This window comes from Lonchura striata, chromosome 31 (genome assembly GCF_050655825.1).
Source record: "Lonchura striata isolate lonStrDom1 chromosome 31, ASM5065582v1, whole genome shotgun sequence".
NCBI lineage: Eukaryota > Metazoa > Chordata > Aves > Passeriformes > Estrildidae > Lonchura > Lonchura striata.
This window is the reverse complement of record NC_140733.1, coordinates 5,913,417-5,929,584: the sequence shown is the minus strand read 5'-3', so window position 1 is coordinate 5,929,584 and position 16,168 is coordinate 5,913,417. Positions and strand designations below refer to the sequence as shown.

General features: G+C 60.8%; 2 protein-coding genes across 3 annotated transcripts in view; both read left to right on the top strand.

Annotated features, from left to right (window-relative positions):
• RBM10 (RNA binding motif protein 10) overlaps positions 1-16,168 on the top strand; it is a 31,351-nt gene that overhangs the window by 7,388 nt on the left and 7,795 nt on the right. For both annotated transcript variants that reach the window (XM_085563479.1, XM_085563480.1), the window contains 11 exons: positions 2,547-2,633; positions 4,071-4,131; positions 5,765-5,923; positions 6,798-6,958; positions 7,756-7,853; positions 9,012-9,111; positions 10,407-10,602; positions 11,578-11,723; positions 12,251-12,347; positions 13,306-13,397; positions 15,316-15,483. In XM_085563479.1, the coding sequence (XP_085419605.1) occupies positions 2,547-2,633; positions 4,071-4,131; positions 5,765-5,923; positions 6,798-6,958; positions 7,756-7,853; positions 9,012-9,111; positions 10,407-10,602; positions 11,578-11,723; positions 12,251-12,347; positions 13,306-13,397; positions 15,316-15,483 (1,365 nt within the window). The remainder of the gene's footprint in view (positions 1-2,546; positions 2,634-4,070; positions 4,132-5,764; positions 5,924-6,797; positions 6,959-7,755; positions 7,854-9,011; positions 9,112-10,406; positions 10,603-11,577; positions 11,724-12,250; positions 12,348-13,305; positions 13,398-15,315; positions 15,484-16,168) is intronic.
• LOC146764788 (uncharacterized) lies at positions 175-2,512 on the top strand. The gene is made up of 2 exons (XM_085563565.1): positions 175-1,784; positions 1,842-2,512. The coding sequence occupies exons 1-2, from the start codon at positions 818-820 to the stop codon at positions 1,916-1,918; spliced, it is 1,044 nt and encodes a 347-aa protein (XP_085419691.1). The 5' UTR covers positions 175-817; the 3' UTR covers positions 1,919-2,512.

Here is a 16,168-nt window from a genome sequence, read left to right as displayed (position 1 = left end):
GCAGGTGGGGGAGGGGCCAGGGGAAAGGGGAGGGGCAAGTGAAAAGGGGGAGGGGCCAAAGGTGGGGGAGGAGCAAAGGAAAATGGGGAGGGGCAAATAAAAAGGGGGAGGGGCTACAGGCAGGGGGGAAAGGAAAAGGGGGAGGGGCCAGAAAGTGGGGGAGGGGCAAAGGAAAAGGGGGAGGGGCCAGAGGGTGGGGGAGGGGCCAAAGGGTGGGGGAGGGGCAGGAGCTATAGGGGGTTTTTGGTGTATACTGGTGTGTACTGGTCCGTACTGGGCTGTACTGGTCTGTACTATGCTGTACTGGTCCGTACTGGTCCGTACTGGTCCGTACCGGGCTGTACTGGTCCGTACTGGTCCGTACTGGTCTGTACTGGTCCGTACTGGTCCGTACCGGGCTGTACCGGTCCGTACTGGTCCGTACTGGTCTGTACTGGTCTGTACTGGTCCGTACTGGTCCGTACTGGTGGCGGCCATGTCCCTGCACTGGGGGATGGGCACAGGGGTCCGGTGCGTGTCCCAGTGTTCCCAGTACGAGCTGCTGGTGCCATCTGGGATGAGCTCTGGTGCCCCCCAGATTCCCACCCTGGTGCCCCCAAATCCACATCCCGGTGCCCCCCTGGTGCCCCCCTGGTTCATGTCTTGGTGCCGCCCTGGTGCCCCCCTGGTTCCTCCCAAATTCACGTCCTGGTGCCCCCCAAATTCCCACCCTGGTGCCCCCTAAATCCCAGTCCTGGTGCCCCCCTGGTGCCCCCCATTTCATACCCTGGTACCCCCAAATTCACATCCCGGTGCCCCCCTGGTGCCCCCCTGGTTCATGTCTTGGTGCCCCCCTGGTTCCTCCCAAATTCATGTCCTGGTGCCCCCCTGGTGCCCCCCAGATTCCCACCCTGGTGCCCCCCAAAGTCACGTCTTGGTGCCCTCTTCATCCCAGTCCTGGTGCCCCCCTGGTGCCCCCCAAATTCACATCCTGGTGCCCCCCGGTTCATGTGTTGGTGCCCCCCTGGTTCATGTCCTGGTGCCCCCCAAATTCCCACCCTGGTGCCCCCCAGATTCACCTCCTGGTGCCCTCCTGGTGCCCCCCAGTTCCAGCCCTGGTGCCCCCCTGGTTCACACCCTGGTGCCCCCCAAAGTCACGTCTCGGTGCCCTCTTCATCCCAGTCCTGGTGTCCCCCTGGTGCCTCCCAAATTCACATCCTGGTGCCCGCCTGGTGCCCCCCAAATTCACATCCTGGTGCCCGCCTGGTGCCCCCCAAATTCACATCCTGGTGCCCCCCAAATTCACACCCTGGTGCCCGCCTGGTGCCCCCCAAATTCACATCCTGGTGCCCGCCTGGTGCCCCCCAAATTCACACCCTGGTGCCCGCCTGGTGCCCCCCAAATTCCCACCCTGGTGCTCCCCAGATTCATCTCCTGGTGCCCCCTGGTTCATGTCCTGGTGCCCCCCAAATTCACATTCTGGTGCCCCCCTGGTGCCCCCTGGTTCATGTCCTGGTGCCCCCCGGTTCCAGCCCTGGTACCCCCATTTCATGTCCTGGTGCCCAGCTCGGTACCCCACAGATTTATGGGTTTGTGCCCCCCTGGTGCCCCTCAGAACGAGTCCCGGTGTCCCCAAATTCCCACCCTGGTGCCCCTCGAGACAAGCTCTGGTCTCCCCAACTCAAACCTTGGTGCCCCCCCAGTTCCAGCCCTGGTGCCCCCCAGATTCTTGTCCTGGTGCCCCCCAGGTGCCCCCCAAATTCACATCCTGGTGCCCCCCAGATTCTTGTCCTGGTGCCCCCCAGGTGCCCCCCAAATTCACATCCTGGTGCCCCCCAGATTCTTGTCCTGGTGCCCCCCAGGTGTCCCCAAATTCCAGCGCCGGTGCCCCCAGTTTATGTTTTGGTGCCCCCCTGGTGCCCCTCAAAACAAGTCCTGATGTTCCCAAATTCCAGCCCTGGTGCCCCCCGGATTCCCATCCTGGTGCCCCCCAAGTGCCTCCCAAATTCGCATCCTGGTGCCCCCCAGGTGCCCCCCAAATTCCAGCCTTAGTACCACCCTGGTTCACGTCCTGGTGCCCCCCAGGTGCCCCCCAAATTCACATCCTGGTGCCCCCCAAGTGCCCCCCAAATTCACGTCCCAGTGCCCCCCAAATTCCCATCCTGGTGCCCCCTAAGTGCCCCCCAAATTCACGTCCCAGTGCCCCCCAAATTCACATCCTGGTGCCCCCTAAGTGCCCCCCAAATTCACGTCCCAGTGCCCCCCAAATTCCCATCCTGGTGCCCCCCAGGTGCCCCCCAAATTCACATCCTGGTGCTCCCCAAGTGCCCCCCAAATTCATGTCCCAGTGCCCCCCAAATTCCCATCCTGGTGCCCCCCAGGTGCCCCCCAAATTCCAGCCCCGATGCCCTCCAGGACAAGCTCTGACATCCCCACCTCAAACCTTGGTGCCCCCCAATTCCAGGCCTGGTGCCCCCCCCTCGTGCCCCCCTGGGCCAGGCTGGGGGGCACCTGTGCCCCCCCCCAAGGCCCCCCTGACCCCCCTGTGCCCCCCCTGTGCCCCCCAGGCCGGGCTGACCCTGCTGGGGCACCGCGTGTCCCTGCACTACAGCGACCCCAAACCCAAAATCAACGAGGACTGGCTCTGTGCCAAGGTGGGGGGCACTGGGGGGCACTGGGGGGGGCACTGGGGGGCACTGGGAGGGAACTGGGAGGGACTGGGAGGGACTCGAGGGCACTGGAAGGGTATACTGGGGTGGTACTGGGAGGGACTGGGATGGCAATGGGAGGGACTGGGGGGCACTGGGAGGGCACTGGGAGGGCACTGGAAGGGACTGGGGGGCACTGGGGGGCACAGGGAGGGCACTGGGGGGGTACTGGAAGGGACTGGGGGGCACTGGGAGGGACTGGGAGGGCACTGGAGGGCACTGGGGGGGTACTGGGAGGGACTGGGATGGCAATGGGAGGGACTGGGAGGGCACTGGAGGGCACTGGGAGGGCACTGGAAGGGACTGGGGGGCACAGGGAGGGCACTGGGGGGGTACTGGAAGGGACTGGGGGGCACTGGGAGGGACTGGGATGGCACTGGGGGGGCACTGGGAGGGCACTGGGAGGGCACTGGGAGGGACTGGGGGGCACTGGGAGGCACTGGGAGGGCACTGGGATGGCACTGGGGGGCACTGGGAGGGTACTGGGGGGCACTGGGAGGGTACTGGGGGGCACTGGGGGGCACTGGGGTAATTTGGGTTGTCCTGGAAGGATTTTGGGGGGATCCTGGGGAGTTTGGGGTGAGTTTTGGGGGGTTGAGAGGTTCTTTAGGGGCTCTGGGGTGGGTTTGGGGCTCTGGGGTGGGTTTGGGGTGGGGCAGTTTTGGGGGGCTGTGATTTGTGGGGTGCAGAGCGGTTTGGGGGTGTGATGGTTTGGGGGTGCTGTGGTTTTGGGGTGTGGCATTTTGGGGTGTGAGATTTTGGGGTGTGACATTTTGGGGTTTGAGATTTTGGGGTTTGAGATTTTGGGCTGTGACTTTTTGGGGTGTGACATTTTGGGGTGCAGCAGTTTTTGGGGTGTGACATTTTGGGATGTGATGGTTTGGGGGTTTAAGATTTTGGGGTGTGACATTTTGGGGTGTGACATTTTGGGGTGTGACATTTTGGGGTTTGAGATTTTGGGGTGCAGCAGTTTTGGGGTGTGACATTTTGGGGTGTGACATTTTGGGGTGTGACATTTTGGGATGTGACAGTTTTGGGGTGTGACATTTTGGGGTGTGACATTTTGGGGTTTGAGATTTTGGGGTGCAGCAGTTTTGGGGTTTGAGATTTTGGGGTGTGACAATTTCGGGGTGTGACATTTTGGGGTGTGACAATTTCGGGGTGTGACAATTTTGGGGTGTGACATTTTGGGGTGTGACAATTTTGGGGTGTGACTTTTTGGGGTGTGACATTTTGGGGTGCAGCAGTTTTGGGGTGTGACATTTTGGGGTGTGACTTTTTGGGGTGTGACATTTTGGGATGTGATGGTTTGGGGGTTTAAGATTTTGGGGTTTGAGATTTTGGGGTGTGACATTTTGGGGTGTGACATTTCGGGGTTCCCAGTGCGGGGTGCAGAACTTCAAGCGCCGGGAGAAATGTTTCAAGTGTGGCGTCCCCAAAGCCGGTGAGTGACCCCAAATTCGGGGGTTTTACCCCAAAAACTTGAGCGGAACCCCCCGAAACATCTTACACTGCCCCAAAACTCCCCAAAATTATTGGGGTGCTCTCTAATACGCAGGGGATCCCCTGAATGTGGGGCTGTACCCCTGGTTTTGGGGTTCAATCCCTGATTTTGGGGTTTTTTGGGGATTTTTTTGGGTTATTTGGGGGTTCCATCCCTGATTTTGGGGTTTTTTGGGGATTTTTTTGGGTTATTTGGGGGTTCCATCCCTGATTTTGGGGTTTTTTGGGTTTTTTTTGGGTTATTTGGGGGTTCCGTCCCTGATTTTGGGGTTTTTTGGGGATTTTTTTGGGTTATTTGGGGGTTCCATCCCTGATTTTGGGGTTTTTTGGGGATTTTTTTGGGTTATTTGGGGGTTCCATCCCTGATTTTGGGGTTTTTTGGGGATTTTTTTGGGTTATTTGGGGGTTCCATCCCTGATTTTGGGGTTTTTTGGGGTTTTTTTGGGTTATTTGGGGGTTCCATCCCTGATTTTGGGGGTGTTTTGGGTTTTTTTCTGGGTTTTTTTTTAGGTTCAATCCCTGACTTCGTTTTTTTTGGTTTATTTTTCTGGGTTTTTTTGGGGTTCCATCCCTGATTTTGGGGTTTTTTGGGTTTTTTTGGGGTTATTTGGGGGTTCCATCCCTGATTTTGGTTTTTTTTGGGGTAGCTCAATTTATGATTTTAGGATTTTTTTGTGGGTTCAATCCCTAATTTTGGGGTTTTTTTTTGGGGGGTTAAATTTCTAATTTTAGGGTTTTTTTGTGGGTTCAATCCCCGATTTCGGAGGGGTTTTTTGGGGGGTTCAATTCATGATTTTAGAGGTTTTTTTGTGGGTTCAATCCCTGATTTTGGAGTTTTTTTTGGGTAGCTCAATTTATTATTTTAGAGGGTTTTTTTGGGTTCAATCACTGATTTTGGGGTTTTTCTTTGGGGAGTTAGATTTCTAATTTTAGGGTTTTTTGGTGGGTTCAATCCCCGATTTTGGGTTTTTTTGGGTAGCTCAATTTCTAATTTTAGAGTTTTTTTGTGGGTTCAATCCCCGATTTTGGGGTTTTTTTTGGGTAGCTCAATTTCTAATTTTAGAGTTTTTTTGTGGGTTCAATCCCCGATTTTGGAGGGTTTTTTGGGGAGTTAAATTTCTAATTTTAGAGGTTTTTTGTGGGTTCAATCCCCGATTTTGGAGGTTTTTTTGGGTAGCTCAATTTCTAATTTTAGAGGGTTTTTTTGGGTTCAACCCCTAATTTTGGGGTTTTTTTGGGGGGTTAAATTTCTAATTTTAGGGTTTTTTTGTGGGTTCAATCCCCGATTTTGGGGTTTTTTTGGGTAGCTCAATTTCTAATTTTAGGGTTTTTTTGTGGGTTCAATCTCTGATTTTGGAGTTTTTTTTGGGTAGCTCAATTTCTAATTTTAGAGTTTTTTTGTGGGTTCAATCCCCGATTTTGGGGTTTTTTTTGGGTAGCTCAATTTCTAATTTTAGAGGTTTTTTTGTGGGTTCAATCCCCGATTTTGGAGGGTTTTTTGGGGAGTTAAATTTCTAATTTTAGAGGGGTTTTTTTGGGTTCAATCCCTAATTTTGGGGTTTTTTGGGGTGCAGAGGCCGAGCAGAGGGGTCCGGGGGGTCCCCGGCCGGAGCTGGTGCCGGGGGGGGGAGGGGGGCTCCTGCCCCTCCCCCAACCCTACGGGCCCACCCTTGGGGGTCCCCCCGGGGGGTCCCAGGGGGGCGCCGAGCCCGGAGCTGACAACGCCAACGACAGTGAGTGAGGCCGGGGGAAATTTGGGGCATTTTGGGGTGGATTTGGGGATTTTGGGGATTTTTTTTTTTAGGAGATTTTGAGGTGCATTTGGGGGGTCCTGGGGGGGGGTTGTTGGGGGAGGGGCTGAAGAGGATCTTGTGGGAGGACTTGGAGGGATTCAGGTGTGCCCAGGTGTGCCCCCAGGTAGTTCCAGGTGTGCCCAGGTGTGCCCCCAGGTGTGCCCAGGTGCCCCCAGGTATTTCCATGTACCCCCAGGTATGCCCAAGTGCCCCTAGGTGCCCCACAGGTATCCTGAGATGCCACTAGGTGTGCCCAGGTGTCCCCAGGTGTGCCCCCAGATATCCTGAGAGATCCCCAGGTGCCCCCAGGTGTGCCCAGGTGTCCCCAGGTGCCCCCAGGTATCCCGAGGTATCCCCAGGTGTGCCCAGGTGCTCCCAGGTGTGCTCCCAGGTGTGCTCCCAGGTATCCCCAGGTGCCCCCAGGTGTGCCCAGGTGTGCCCAGGTGTGCCCAGGTGTGCTGCCAGGTATCCCCAGGTGTCCCCAGGTATCCCCAGGTATCCCCAGGTGCTCCCAGGTGCCCCCAGGTGCCCCCAGGTGTGCTCCCAGGTGCTCCCAGGTATCCCCAGGTGTGCCCAGGTGCGCCCAGGTGTGCCCCCAGGTATCCCCAGGTATCCCCAGGTGCCCCCAGGTGTGCCCAGGTGCGCCCAGGTGTGCTCCCAGGTATCATCAGGTGCCTCCAGGTGTGCCCAGGTGCCCCCAGGTGCCCCCAGGTGTGCCCAGGTGCTCCCAGGTGCTCCCAGGTGCCCCCAGGTGTGCTCCCAGGTGCGCCCAGGTGCGCCCAGGTGCGCCCAGGTGCCCGTGCTGTGCCCCCAGCCATCATCCTGCGGAACCTGCACCCCCAGAGCAGCCTGGAGTCCATCCTGGCGGCGCTCGCTCCCTTCGCGGCGCTCTCGGCCGCCAACGTGCGCGTGATCAAAGACCGGCAGACGCAGCTGAACCGCGGCTTCGCCTTCGTGCAGCTCAGCACCATCGTGGTACGGGGCACTGGGGGCACTGGGGGCACTGGGGGCACTGGGGGGGACTGGGGGGACTGGGGGGACTGGGGGGACTGGGAGGGAACTGGGAGGGACTGGGGGGGACTGGGAGGGACTGGGAAGGACTGGGGGGGAACTGGGGGGGAACTGGGGGGACTGGGAGGGACTGGGAGGGACTGGGAGGGAACTGGGAGGGACTGGGGGGGACTGGGAGGGAACTGGGAGGGACTGGGGGGGACTGGGAGGGACTGGGAGGGACTGGGAGGGGACTGGGAATTACTGGGGGGGACTGGGGGGGACTGGGGGCACTGGGGGGGACTGGGGGGACTGGGAGGGACTGGGGGGGAACTGGGGGGGACTGGGAGGGAACTGGGAAGGACTGGGGGGGACTGGGAATTACTGGGGGGCACTGGGGGGGACTGGGAGGGACTGGGAGGGACTGGGATGGATTGGGATGGACTGGGAGGGACTGGGAGGGACTGGGGGGGATGGGGAGGGACTGGGGGGACTGGGAAGGACTGGGAGGGACTGGGAGGGACTGGGAGACACTGGGGGGGACTGGGGGGAACTGGGGGGACTGGGAGGGACTGGGAGGGACTGGGGGGGACTGGGAGGGACTGGGGGGGACTGGGATGGACTGGGAGGGACTGGGAATTACTGGGGGGGGCACTGGGAAGGACTGGGAGGGAACTGGGAATGGACTGGGAGGGACTGGGGGGAACTGGGATGGACTGGGAGGGACTGGGAGCCCCTGGAGCCCGGTGCCCCGGCCACGCCCCGCTGCCGTGCCCCCGCAGGAAGCGGCGCAGCTGCTGCAGATGCTGCAGGCGCTGCACCCGCCGCTGCACATCGACGGCAAGAGCATCAACGTGGAGTTCGCCAAGGGCTCCAAGAGGTGAGGGGCGTGGGCAGCGCACCTGGGCGTGGGGATCGCACCTGGGCATGGGCATCGCACCTGGGCGTGGGCATTGCACCTGGGCGTGGGCAGCGCACCTGGGGGTGGGCAGCGCACCTGGGCATGGGCACCACACCTGGGCATGGGTATTGCACCTGGGGGTGGGCATCGCACCTGGGCATGGGCACCACACCTGGGTGTGGGCAGCGCACCTGGGCGTGGGCATCGCACCTGGGGGTGGCACCTCACCTGGGCGTGGCACCTCAACTGGGGGTGGGCAGCGCACCTGGGCGTGGGCATTGCATATGGGCATTGCACCTGGGTGTGGGCATCACACCTGGGGGTGGGCATCGCACCTGGGCGTGGGCATTGCACCTGGGGGTGGCACCTCACCTGGGCGTGGCACCTCACCTGCGCGTGGCACCTCACCTGGGCATGGGCATTGCACCTGGGGGTGGCACCTCACCTGGGCGTGGCACCTCACCTGCGCGTGGCACCTCACCTGGGCATGGGCATCGCACCTGGGCGTGGCACCTCACCTGCGCATGGCACCTCACCTGGGCATGGGCATCGCACCTGGGCACGGGCATCGCACCTGGGGGTGGGCACCGCACCTGGGGGTGGTCATTGCACCTGGGCGCGGGCATTGCATCTGGGCATGGCACTGCACCTGGTCACCTCACCTGGGCGTGGGCACCTCACCTGAGCGTGGGCATCGCACCTGGGGGTGGGCATCACACCCAGCTGCGGCACCACACCTGGGCAAAGTCCCCACCCCCCTCCAGGTGTGTCCCCACCCTTGTCCTCACCCTTGACCTGGCACAGTCACTCACCTGGCACAAGCCCCGCCCCTTAGCCCCGCCCCCTGGCACAGGCCCCGCCCCCCGGCCCAGGCCCCGCCCACACACATGGCCCCGCCCCCCGGCCCAGGCCCCGCCCCCACACATGGCCCCGCCCCCTGGCCCGGGCCCCGCCCCCAGCCCAGCCCTGTGGCTGCTCCTGCTCACTCAAGCCACGCCCAGTTCCTTAAGCCCCGCCCACAACGGGCCACACCCACCACAGGCCCCGCCCCCTCGCAAGCCCCGCCCCCCCCTTACCGGCCAATCCCCACCCCCGCTGCCCTTTGGCCCCGCCCCTGAGCCGAGGCTCCGCCCCCAGGGACGTGCAGGGGGCGGGGCCTGGGGAGGGGCCCCCCCGCGCCAGCGCCGCCTCCGTCGCCTCCACGGCCATCGCAGCGGCACAGTGGGCACTGTCACAGGTGAGGGCACACCTGGGCACCTGGGCACTGTCACAGGTGAGGGCACACCTGGGAACACGGGCACTGTCACAGGTGAGGGCACAGCTGGGCACCTGGGCACTGTCACAGGTGAGGGCACACCTGGGCACACGGGCACTGTCACAGGTGAGGGCACACCTGGGCACACGGGCACTGTCACAGGTGAGGGCACACCTGGGCACCTGGGCACTGTCACAGGTGAGGGCACACCTGGGAACATGGGCACTGTCACAGGTGAGGGCACACCTGGGCACTGTCACAGGTGAGGGCACAGCTGGGAACACGGGCACTGTCACAGGTGAGGGCACACCTGGGCACTGTCACAGGTGAGGGCACACCTGGGCACCTGGGCACTGTCACAGGTGAGGGCACACCTGGGCACACGGGCACTGTCACAGGTGAGGGCACACCTGGGCACCTGGGCACTGTCACAGGTGAGGGCACACCTGGGAACATGGGCACTGTCACAGGTGAGGGCACACCTGGGAACACGGGCACTGTCACAGGTGAGGGCACACCTGGGAACACGGTCACTGTCACAGGTGAGGGCACAGCTGGGAACACGGGCACTGTCACAGGTGAGGGCACACCTGGGCGGGGCAGGGCACAGCTGGGCAGGGCAGGGCACACCTGGGAATGGGAGGGCACAGCTGGGAACACGGGCACTGTCACAGGTGAGGGCACAGCTGGGAACACGGGCACTGTCACAGGTGAGGGCACAGCTGGGCACCTGGGCACTGTCACAGGTGAGGGCACACCTGGGCAGGGGAGGACACACCTGGTGAGGGGACGGACGCACCTGGGTGGGTGAGGGCACACCTGGGTGGGGGAGGGCACTGTCACAGGTGAGGGCACACCTGGGCAGGTGAGGGCACACCTGGGTGGGGGAGGGCACTGTCACAGGTGAGGGGCACACCTGGGGAGATGAAAGACACACCTGGGCAGGGGAGGGGCACTCCTATGCAGGTGAGGGCACACGTGGGCACTGTCACAGGTGAGGGGCACACCTCGCAAACTTTATTGCTAATCTTTCCTATCTCACGGGAAGCTTTTAAATTATTTAAATTATTTCGATTGCTTGAATTTAATTTAAATTAAGCGTAAAAATCGCTTCACTTTTAACAGTATAAACGCATACATATGTAAATGAGAATGTACGTTTTTACGTTGCACGTAATTATTTCGCAAAGAGGCAATATTTTATTGAGTTTCTATAGATTTCAGCGTAGAAAATTTAATTTTTTGTGACAATTTAAATGCAACATTCCGTCCCGCAGGCGGCACCCGGTGCGGACCCGCCCTGGGCCGGGGGGGAGGAGCCCGGCGCCGACTTCAGCGGCTTCTACCAATCAGAGGAGCCGTTCCCCGGGGCCGGCCCCGCCCCCTACGGCCCCGCCCACCTGCGGGGCGCCGCGGCCACGCCCCCCGGCCCGCCCGGCCCCGCCCCCGCCAAGCCCGACGGCCCCGCCCCCGGTGAGTGGGACCCCCCCTCCATCCCAGGTGGGACCCCGCCCTCCCCAGGTGGGACAGGTGGGACCCCGCCCTCCATCCCAGGTGGGACCCCGCCCTCCCCAGGTGTGACCCTCCCCTCCCCAGGTGTGACCCCGCCCTCCCCAGGTGTGACCCTCCCCTCCCCAGGTGTGACCCCGCCCTCCCCAGGTGTGACCCTCCCCTCCCCAGGTGGGACCCCGCCCTCCCCAGGTGGGACCCCCCCTCCCCAGGTGGGACCCTCCCCAGGTGGGACCCCGCCCTCCCCAGGTGTGATCCCGCCCTCCCCAGGTTTGACCCCGCCCTCCCCAGGTGTGACCCCGCCCTCCCCAGGTGTGACCCTCCCCTCCCCAGGTGTGACTCTCCCCTCCTCAGGTGTGACAGGTGTGACCCTCTCCACCCCCAACTGTGGCCCTCCTTTCCCCAGATGTGACCCTCCCCTCCCCAGCTGTCCCCAGGTGTGTCCCCCCCATCCCAGGTGTCCCAGCTGTCCCCAGGTGTCCCCAGCTGTCCCCAGGTGTGTCCCCAGGTGTGTCCCCAGGTGTCCCCAGCTGTCCCCAGCTGTCCCCAGGTGTGTCCCCAGGTGTGTCCCCAGCTGTCCCCAGGTGTGTCCCAGCTGTCCCCAGCTGTCCCCAGGTGTGTCCCAGCTGTCCCCAGGTGTGTCCCAGCTGTCCCCAGGTGTGTCCCCAGGTGTCCCCAGCTGTCCCCAGGTGTGTCCCCAGGTGTGTCCCAGCTGTCCCCAGGTGTCCCCAGGTGTCCCCAGCTGTCCCCAGGTGTGTCCCAGGTATCCCCAGGTGTCCCAGCTGTCCCCAGGTGTGTCCCAGCTGTCCCCAGCTGTCCCCAGGTGTGTCCCCAGGTGTGTCCCAGGTGTCCCAGCTGTCCCCAGGTGTGTCCCCAGGTGTGTCCCCAGGTGTGTCCCCAGGTGTGTCCCCCCCCGGTGACGTTGGGCGCCCCCTGCAGGCCCGGAGGAGCCGGCGCAGGACCCCGCGGGGGGAGGGGCAGCAGGGGGGGGGCCCTTCCCCCCCCGCGCCCCCCCCGGCGCCGCCCCCTACCCCTCCCCCACCGCCGAGACCCCCGCGGCGACACCCCCGGGACCCCCCGGCCAGGTGGGACCCCAAAAACTGGGGGGGGACCCCAAAAACTGGGGGGGGACCCCAAAAACTGGGGGGAGGGGGGGAAAGGAAAAGAAGAAAAAATTGGGGGAAGGGTCTTAAAACGAAGGGGAACACCCCAAAAAATTAAGGGGAGGGGTCGTAAAATTGAGGGGCGACCCCAAAAATCAGGGTGGGTGGAGTTCTAAAAGCGAGGGGGGGCACCCCAAAAATTTTGGGTTGGGAGGAGGGGAAGAAAAAAGAGACAAAATTGGGGAAGGGGTCCTAAAACTGAGGAGAAGACCCCAAAAAATGGAGGGAAAGGGATCATAAAATTGAGAGGGGGGACCCCAAAATTTGGGGTGGGCAATGGGGGGGTCCTAAGGGGGGGGGAGACCCCAAAATTGGGGGAAGGGGGGGGAGGGGCTGTGAATTGGAGGGGGGTGGAGCTTGAAATGAGAAGGGGACCCCATAAAAAAGGGGGGGGGGGTTGGGGGGGTTTTGGGGCTGGGGGTTGATTTTGGGGTGCTCCCCTCCCCCAGACCTACCCGGGGCCCCTCAAGGCCGAGACCCCAAATTCGGCCCCCGCGGGACCCCCCCCGGCCGCCCCCCCCAGCGGGGACAGCTACGGGCAGTACCGTGAGTTTGGGGGGTCCTGGGGGGATTTGGGGGGTCCTGGGGGGGATTTGGGGGGATTTTGGGTGGTTCTGGAGGTGCTTGGGGCGTTCTGGGGTGGATTTGGGGGGTCCTGGGGGGGGGCTTGGGGGGTCCTGGGGGGATTTGGGGGATCCTGGGGGGGATTTGGGGGATTTTGGGGGGTCCTGGCAGGGCTTGGGGGTCCTGGGGGGGATTTTGGGGGGCTCTGGAGGGGCTTGGGAGGTTCTGGGGCGGAATTTGGGGGATTTTGGGGGGTCCTGGGGGGGATTTTGGGGGATTTTGGGGGGTCCTGGCAGGGCTTGGGGGTCCTGGGGGGGATTTTGGGGGGCTCTGGAGGGGCTTGGAGGGTTCTGGGGGGGAATTTGGGGGGTCCTGGGGGGATTTGGGGGATTTTGGGGGGTCCTGGGGGGATTTGGGGGATTTTGGGGGATTTTGGGGCGTCCTGGCAGGGCTTGGGGGTCCTGGGGTGGAATTTGGGGGATTTTGGGGGGATCTAGGGGGGAATTTGGGGGGTCCTGGGGGGGCTTGGGGGGTCCTGGGGGAGATTTGGGGGATTTTGGGGGTCCTGGGAGGTTTGGGGGGTTCCTGGGGGTTTTTGGGGGGATTTGAGGGGATTTTGGGAGGTCCTGGGGGGGTCCTGGGGGTCTGGAGGACATTTTGGGGAGGTTTGGGGGAATTTTGGGGGGTCCTGGGGAGGATTTTGGGGGGTCTCGGTGTATTTGGGGGGTTCCAAAGGAATTTTGGGAGGATTTTGGGGGAATTTTGGCATTTCCCGTGCCAATCCCACCCCTCCGAACCCCAAATCCCCCCAACCCTTGGGGCATTTTTGGGGTATCCTGGAATTCCCCGGGATCGGGAGATGCTAGCGGAGACCCCAAAAATTTTGGGGACGCCCAAAAATTTTGGGGGGACCCCAAAAATTCTCCTTTGCCCCCTGCAGCCGTGCCTGACGTCTCCACGTACCAGTACGACGAGACCTCGGGGTACTACTACGACCCCCTCACGGGGCTCTACTACGACCCCCACTCCCAGGTTTGGGGTTTTGGGGTGCTGGGGGGAGGAATTCGGGGTCCCCCAAAAAATTTGGGGTGAAAAAAGCCAAGTTTCGGTCGAAAAAACGGAAATTTTGGGGGAAAAAATGGAGATTTTTCGACCTAAAAATGCTGTTTTAGGGGTTAAAAGCCCAGATTTAGGGCGGGGGTCTGGTGGGATTGAGGGGAGGAATTTGGGGTCCCCCAAAATCTCGGGGTGAAATTTGGGGGGATTTAAGTGAAGTTTTGGTGGGAAAAAAATGGGGATTTTGGGCGAAAAAATGGGAATTTTGGGCAAAAAAATGAGAATTTTGGGCAAAAAAAAATAGAATTCTAAGGCTGGAAATGCTGTTTGAAGGGTGGGAGGTTTTGGGGGTAAAAAAGCAGATTTGGGGTTCGGGTGGGGTCAGTGGGAGGTTTTGGGGTGCGAAGAGAAATTTTGGGGTGCACAAGAGGTTTTTAAGCTTTTCCAGTCAAATTTTAACCTTAAAAATCCCGATTTAAACTGTAAAAAAACGGGTTAAAAACGGTGATTTTTTGAGGTGAAAAGGGAAGATTTTGGGGGTTCCGAGGGGGAATTTTTGGGGTACAAAGGGATGATTTTTGGGGTTCCAAATTGGGAATTTTGGGGTTCCAGGGGCTGATTTTGGGGGTTCCACAGGTTGATTTTTGGGCTTGAAAGAGACAATTTTGGGGGTTCTGAGGGGTGATTTTTGGGGTAGAAAAGGGAGATTTTGGGGGTTCCAAGGGGTGATTTTTGGGGTACAAATGGATGAGTTTTGGGGTTTTAAGAGGAATTTTTGGGGAGCGATTTTGGGGTTCCGTGGGGTGGTTTTGGGATTCCAAGGGGAGATTTTGGTGTTCCTTGGGTTGCTTTTTGGGGTTCCTTGGGTTGATTTTTGGGGTTCCCTGGGGCGGTTTTTGGGGTTCCTTGGGTTGATTTTTGGGGTTCCCTGGGGCGGTTTTTGGGGTTACCTGGGGCTGTTTTTGGGGTTCCTTGGGTTGATTTCTGGTGTTCCTTGGGTTGATTTTTGGGGTTCCCTGGGGCGGTTTTTGGTGTTCCCTGGGGCAGTTTTTGGGGTTCCCTGGGGCGGTTTTTGGGGTTCCCTGGGTTGATTTTTGGGGTTCTGTGGGTTGATTTTTGGAGTTCTTTGGGTTGATTTTTGGGGTTCTGTGGGTTGATTTTTGGAGTTCTTTGGGTTGATTTTTGGGGTTCCAAGGGTTGATTTTTGGGGTTCCCTGGGGTGGTTTTTGGTGTTCCTTGGGTTGGTTTTTGGGGTTCCTTGGGTTGATTTTTGGTGTTCCTTTTGCTGGTTTTTGGGGTTCCCTGGGGCGGTTTTTGGGGTTCCCTGGGGCGGTTTTTGGGGTTCCTTGGGTTGATTTTTGGGGTTCCCTGGGGCGGTTTTTGGGTTTCCCTGGGGCTGTTTTTGGGGTTCTATGGGTTGATTTTTGGTGTTCCTTGGGTTGATTTTTGGGGTTCCCTGGGGCAGTTTTTGGGGTTCCCTGGGGCGGTTTTTGGGTTTCCCTGGGGCGGTTTTTGGGGTTCCCTGGGGCGGTTTTTGGTGTTCCTTGGGTTGATTTTTGGGGTTCCCTGGGGCGGTTTTTCGGGTTCCCTGGGTTGATTTTTGGGGTTCCCTGGGGCGGTTTTTGGTGTTCCTTGGGTTGATTTTTGGATTTCCCTGGGGCGGTTTTTGGGGTTCCTTGGGTTTATTTTTGGGGTTCCCTGGGGCGGTTTTTGGGTTTCCCTGGGGCGGTTTTTCGGGTTCCCTGGGTTGATTTTTGGGGTTCCCTGGGGCGGTTTTTGGGTTTCCCTGGGGCGGCTTTTGGGGTTCCCTGGGTTGATTTTTGGGGTTCCCTGGGGCGGTTTTTGGGGTTCCCTGGGGCGGTTTTCGGGGTGCTGACCCCCCGAACCCCCCCAGTACTACTACGACGCCGGGGCGGGGCAGTACCTGTACTGGGACGGCGACCGCCGCACCTACGTGGCCGCGCCCCCCGCCGAGCCCCCCCCGGGACCCCCGGGCGCCCCCGGCACCCCGAAAGAGCCCAAGGACAAAAAGGAGAAGCACAAAACCAAAACGGCCCAGCAGGTGAGGGGGGGGTGACCCCAAAAAATGGGAGGGGAACCCTAAAAAATCAGAGGGAGAATCCTAAAAATGGAGGGGGGGTTCTAAAATTAGGGGGGGAGAAATCTTGAGAAATGAGGGGGGGGGGGTCTGGGGGTGCTTTGTGGGGGTCTGGGGGTGCTCTGGTCATTTTGGGGGGTCTGGAGGGTCTCTGGGTGCTCTGCACCCCCCCAAATCCCCACAGACAGTCCTCAAAGCCCCCCCAAAATCTCCTAAACACCCCCAGAATTCCCCCAAAACTCCCATTTCTCCCATCCCTGTTTTCTCCCAGGGTTCTGGGGGGGCTCTGGGTGCTCCTGGGGGTCTCCGGGGGTCCCTGGGTGCCCTTGGGGCTCCCTGGGTGCTCCTGGGGGGGTTCCTGGTTACCCCCAGGGGTCCCTGGGTGTCCTTGGGATGCCCTTGGGGGTCCCTGGGTGCCCCCGTGGGGATCCCTGGGTGTCCCAGGTTACCTGTGGGGGTCCCTGGGTGTCCCTGGGGTGCCCTTGGGGGGTCCCTGGGTGCTCCTGAGGGGGTCCCAGGTTACCCGTGGAGGTCCCAGGGTCTCCCTGGGGTACCCCGGGGTACCTCTGGGTGCTCCCGGGGGGGTTCCTGGTTTCCCCTGGGGATCCCTGGGTATCCCTAGGGTGCCCAGGGGGGTCCCTGGGTGTCC

Bases quoted from the DNA above. Each gene is read 5' to 3' on its own strand.
- LOC146764788 (XM_085563565.1), top strand. From the start codon at position 818: ATGTCTTGGTGCCCCCCTGGTTCCTCCCAAATTCATGTCCTGGTGCCC. The intron at 1,785-1,841 runs GTGCCCCCCAAA...GGTGCCCCCCAG, and splicing joins CTTGTCCTGGTGCCCCCCAG to GTGTCCCCAAATTCCAGCGC.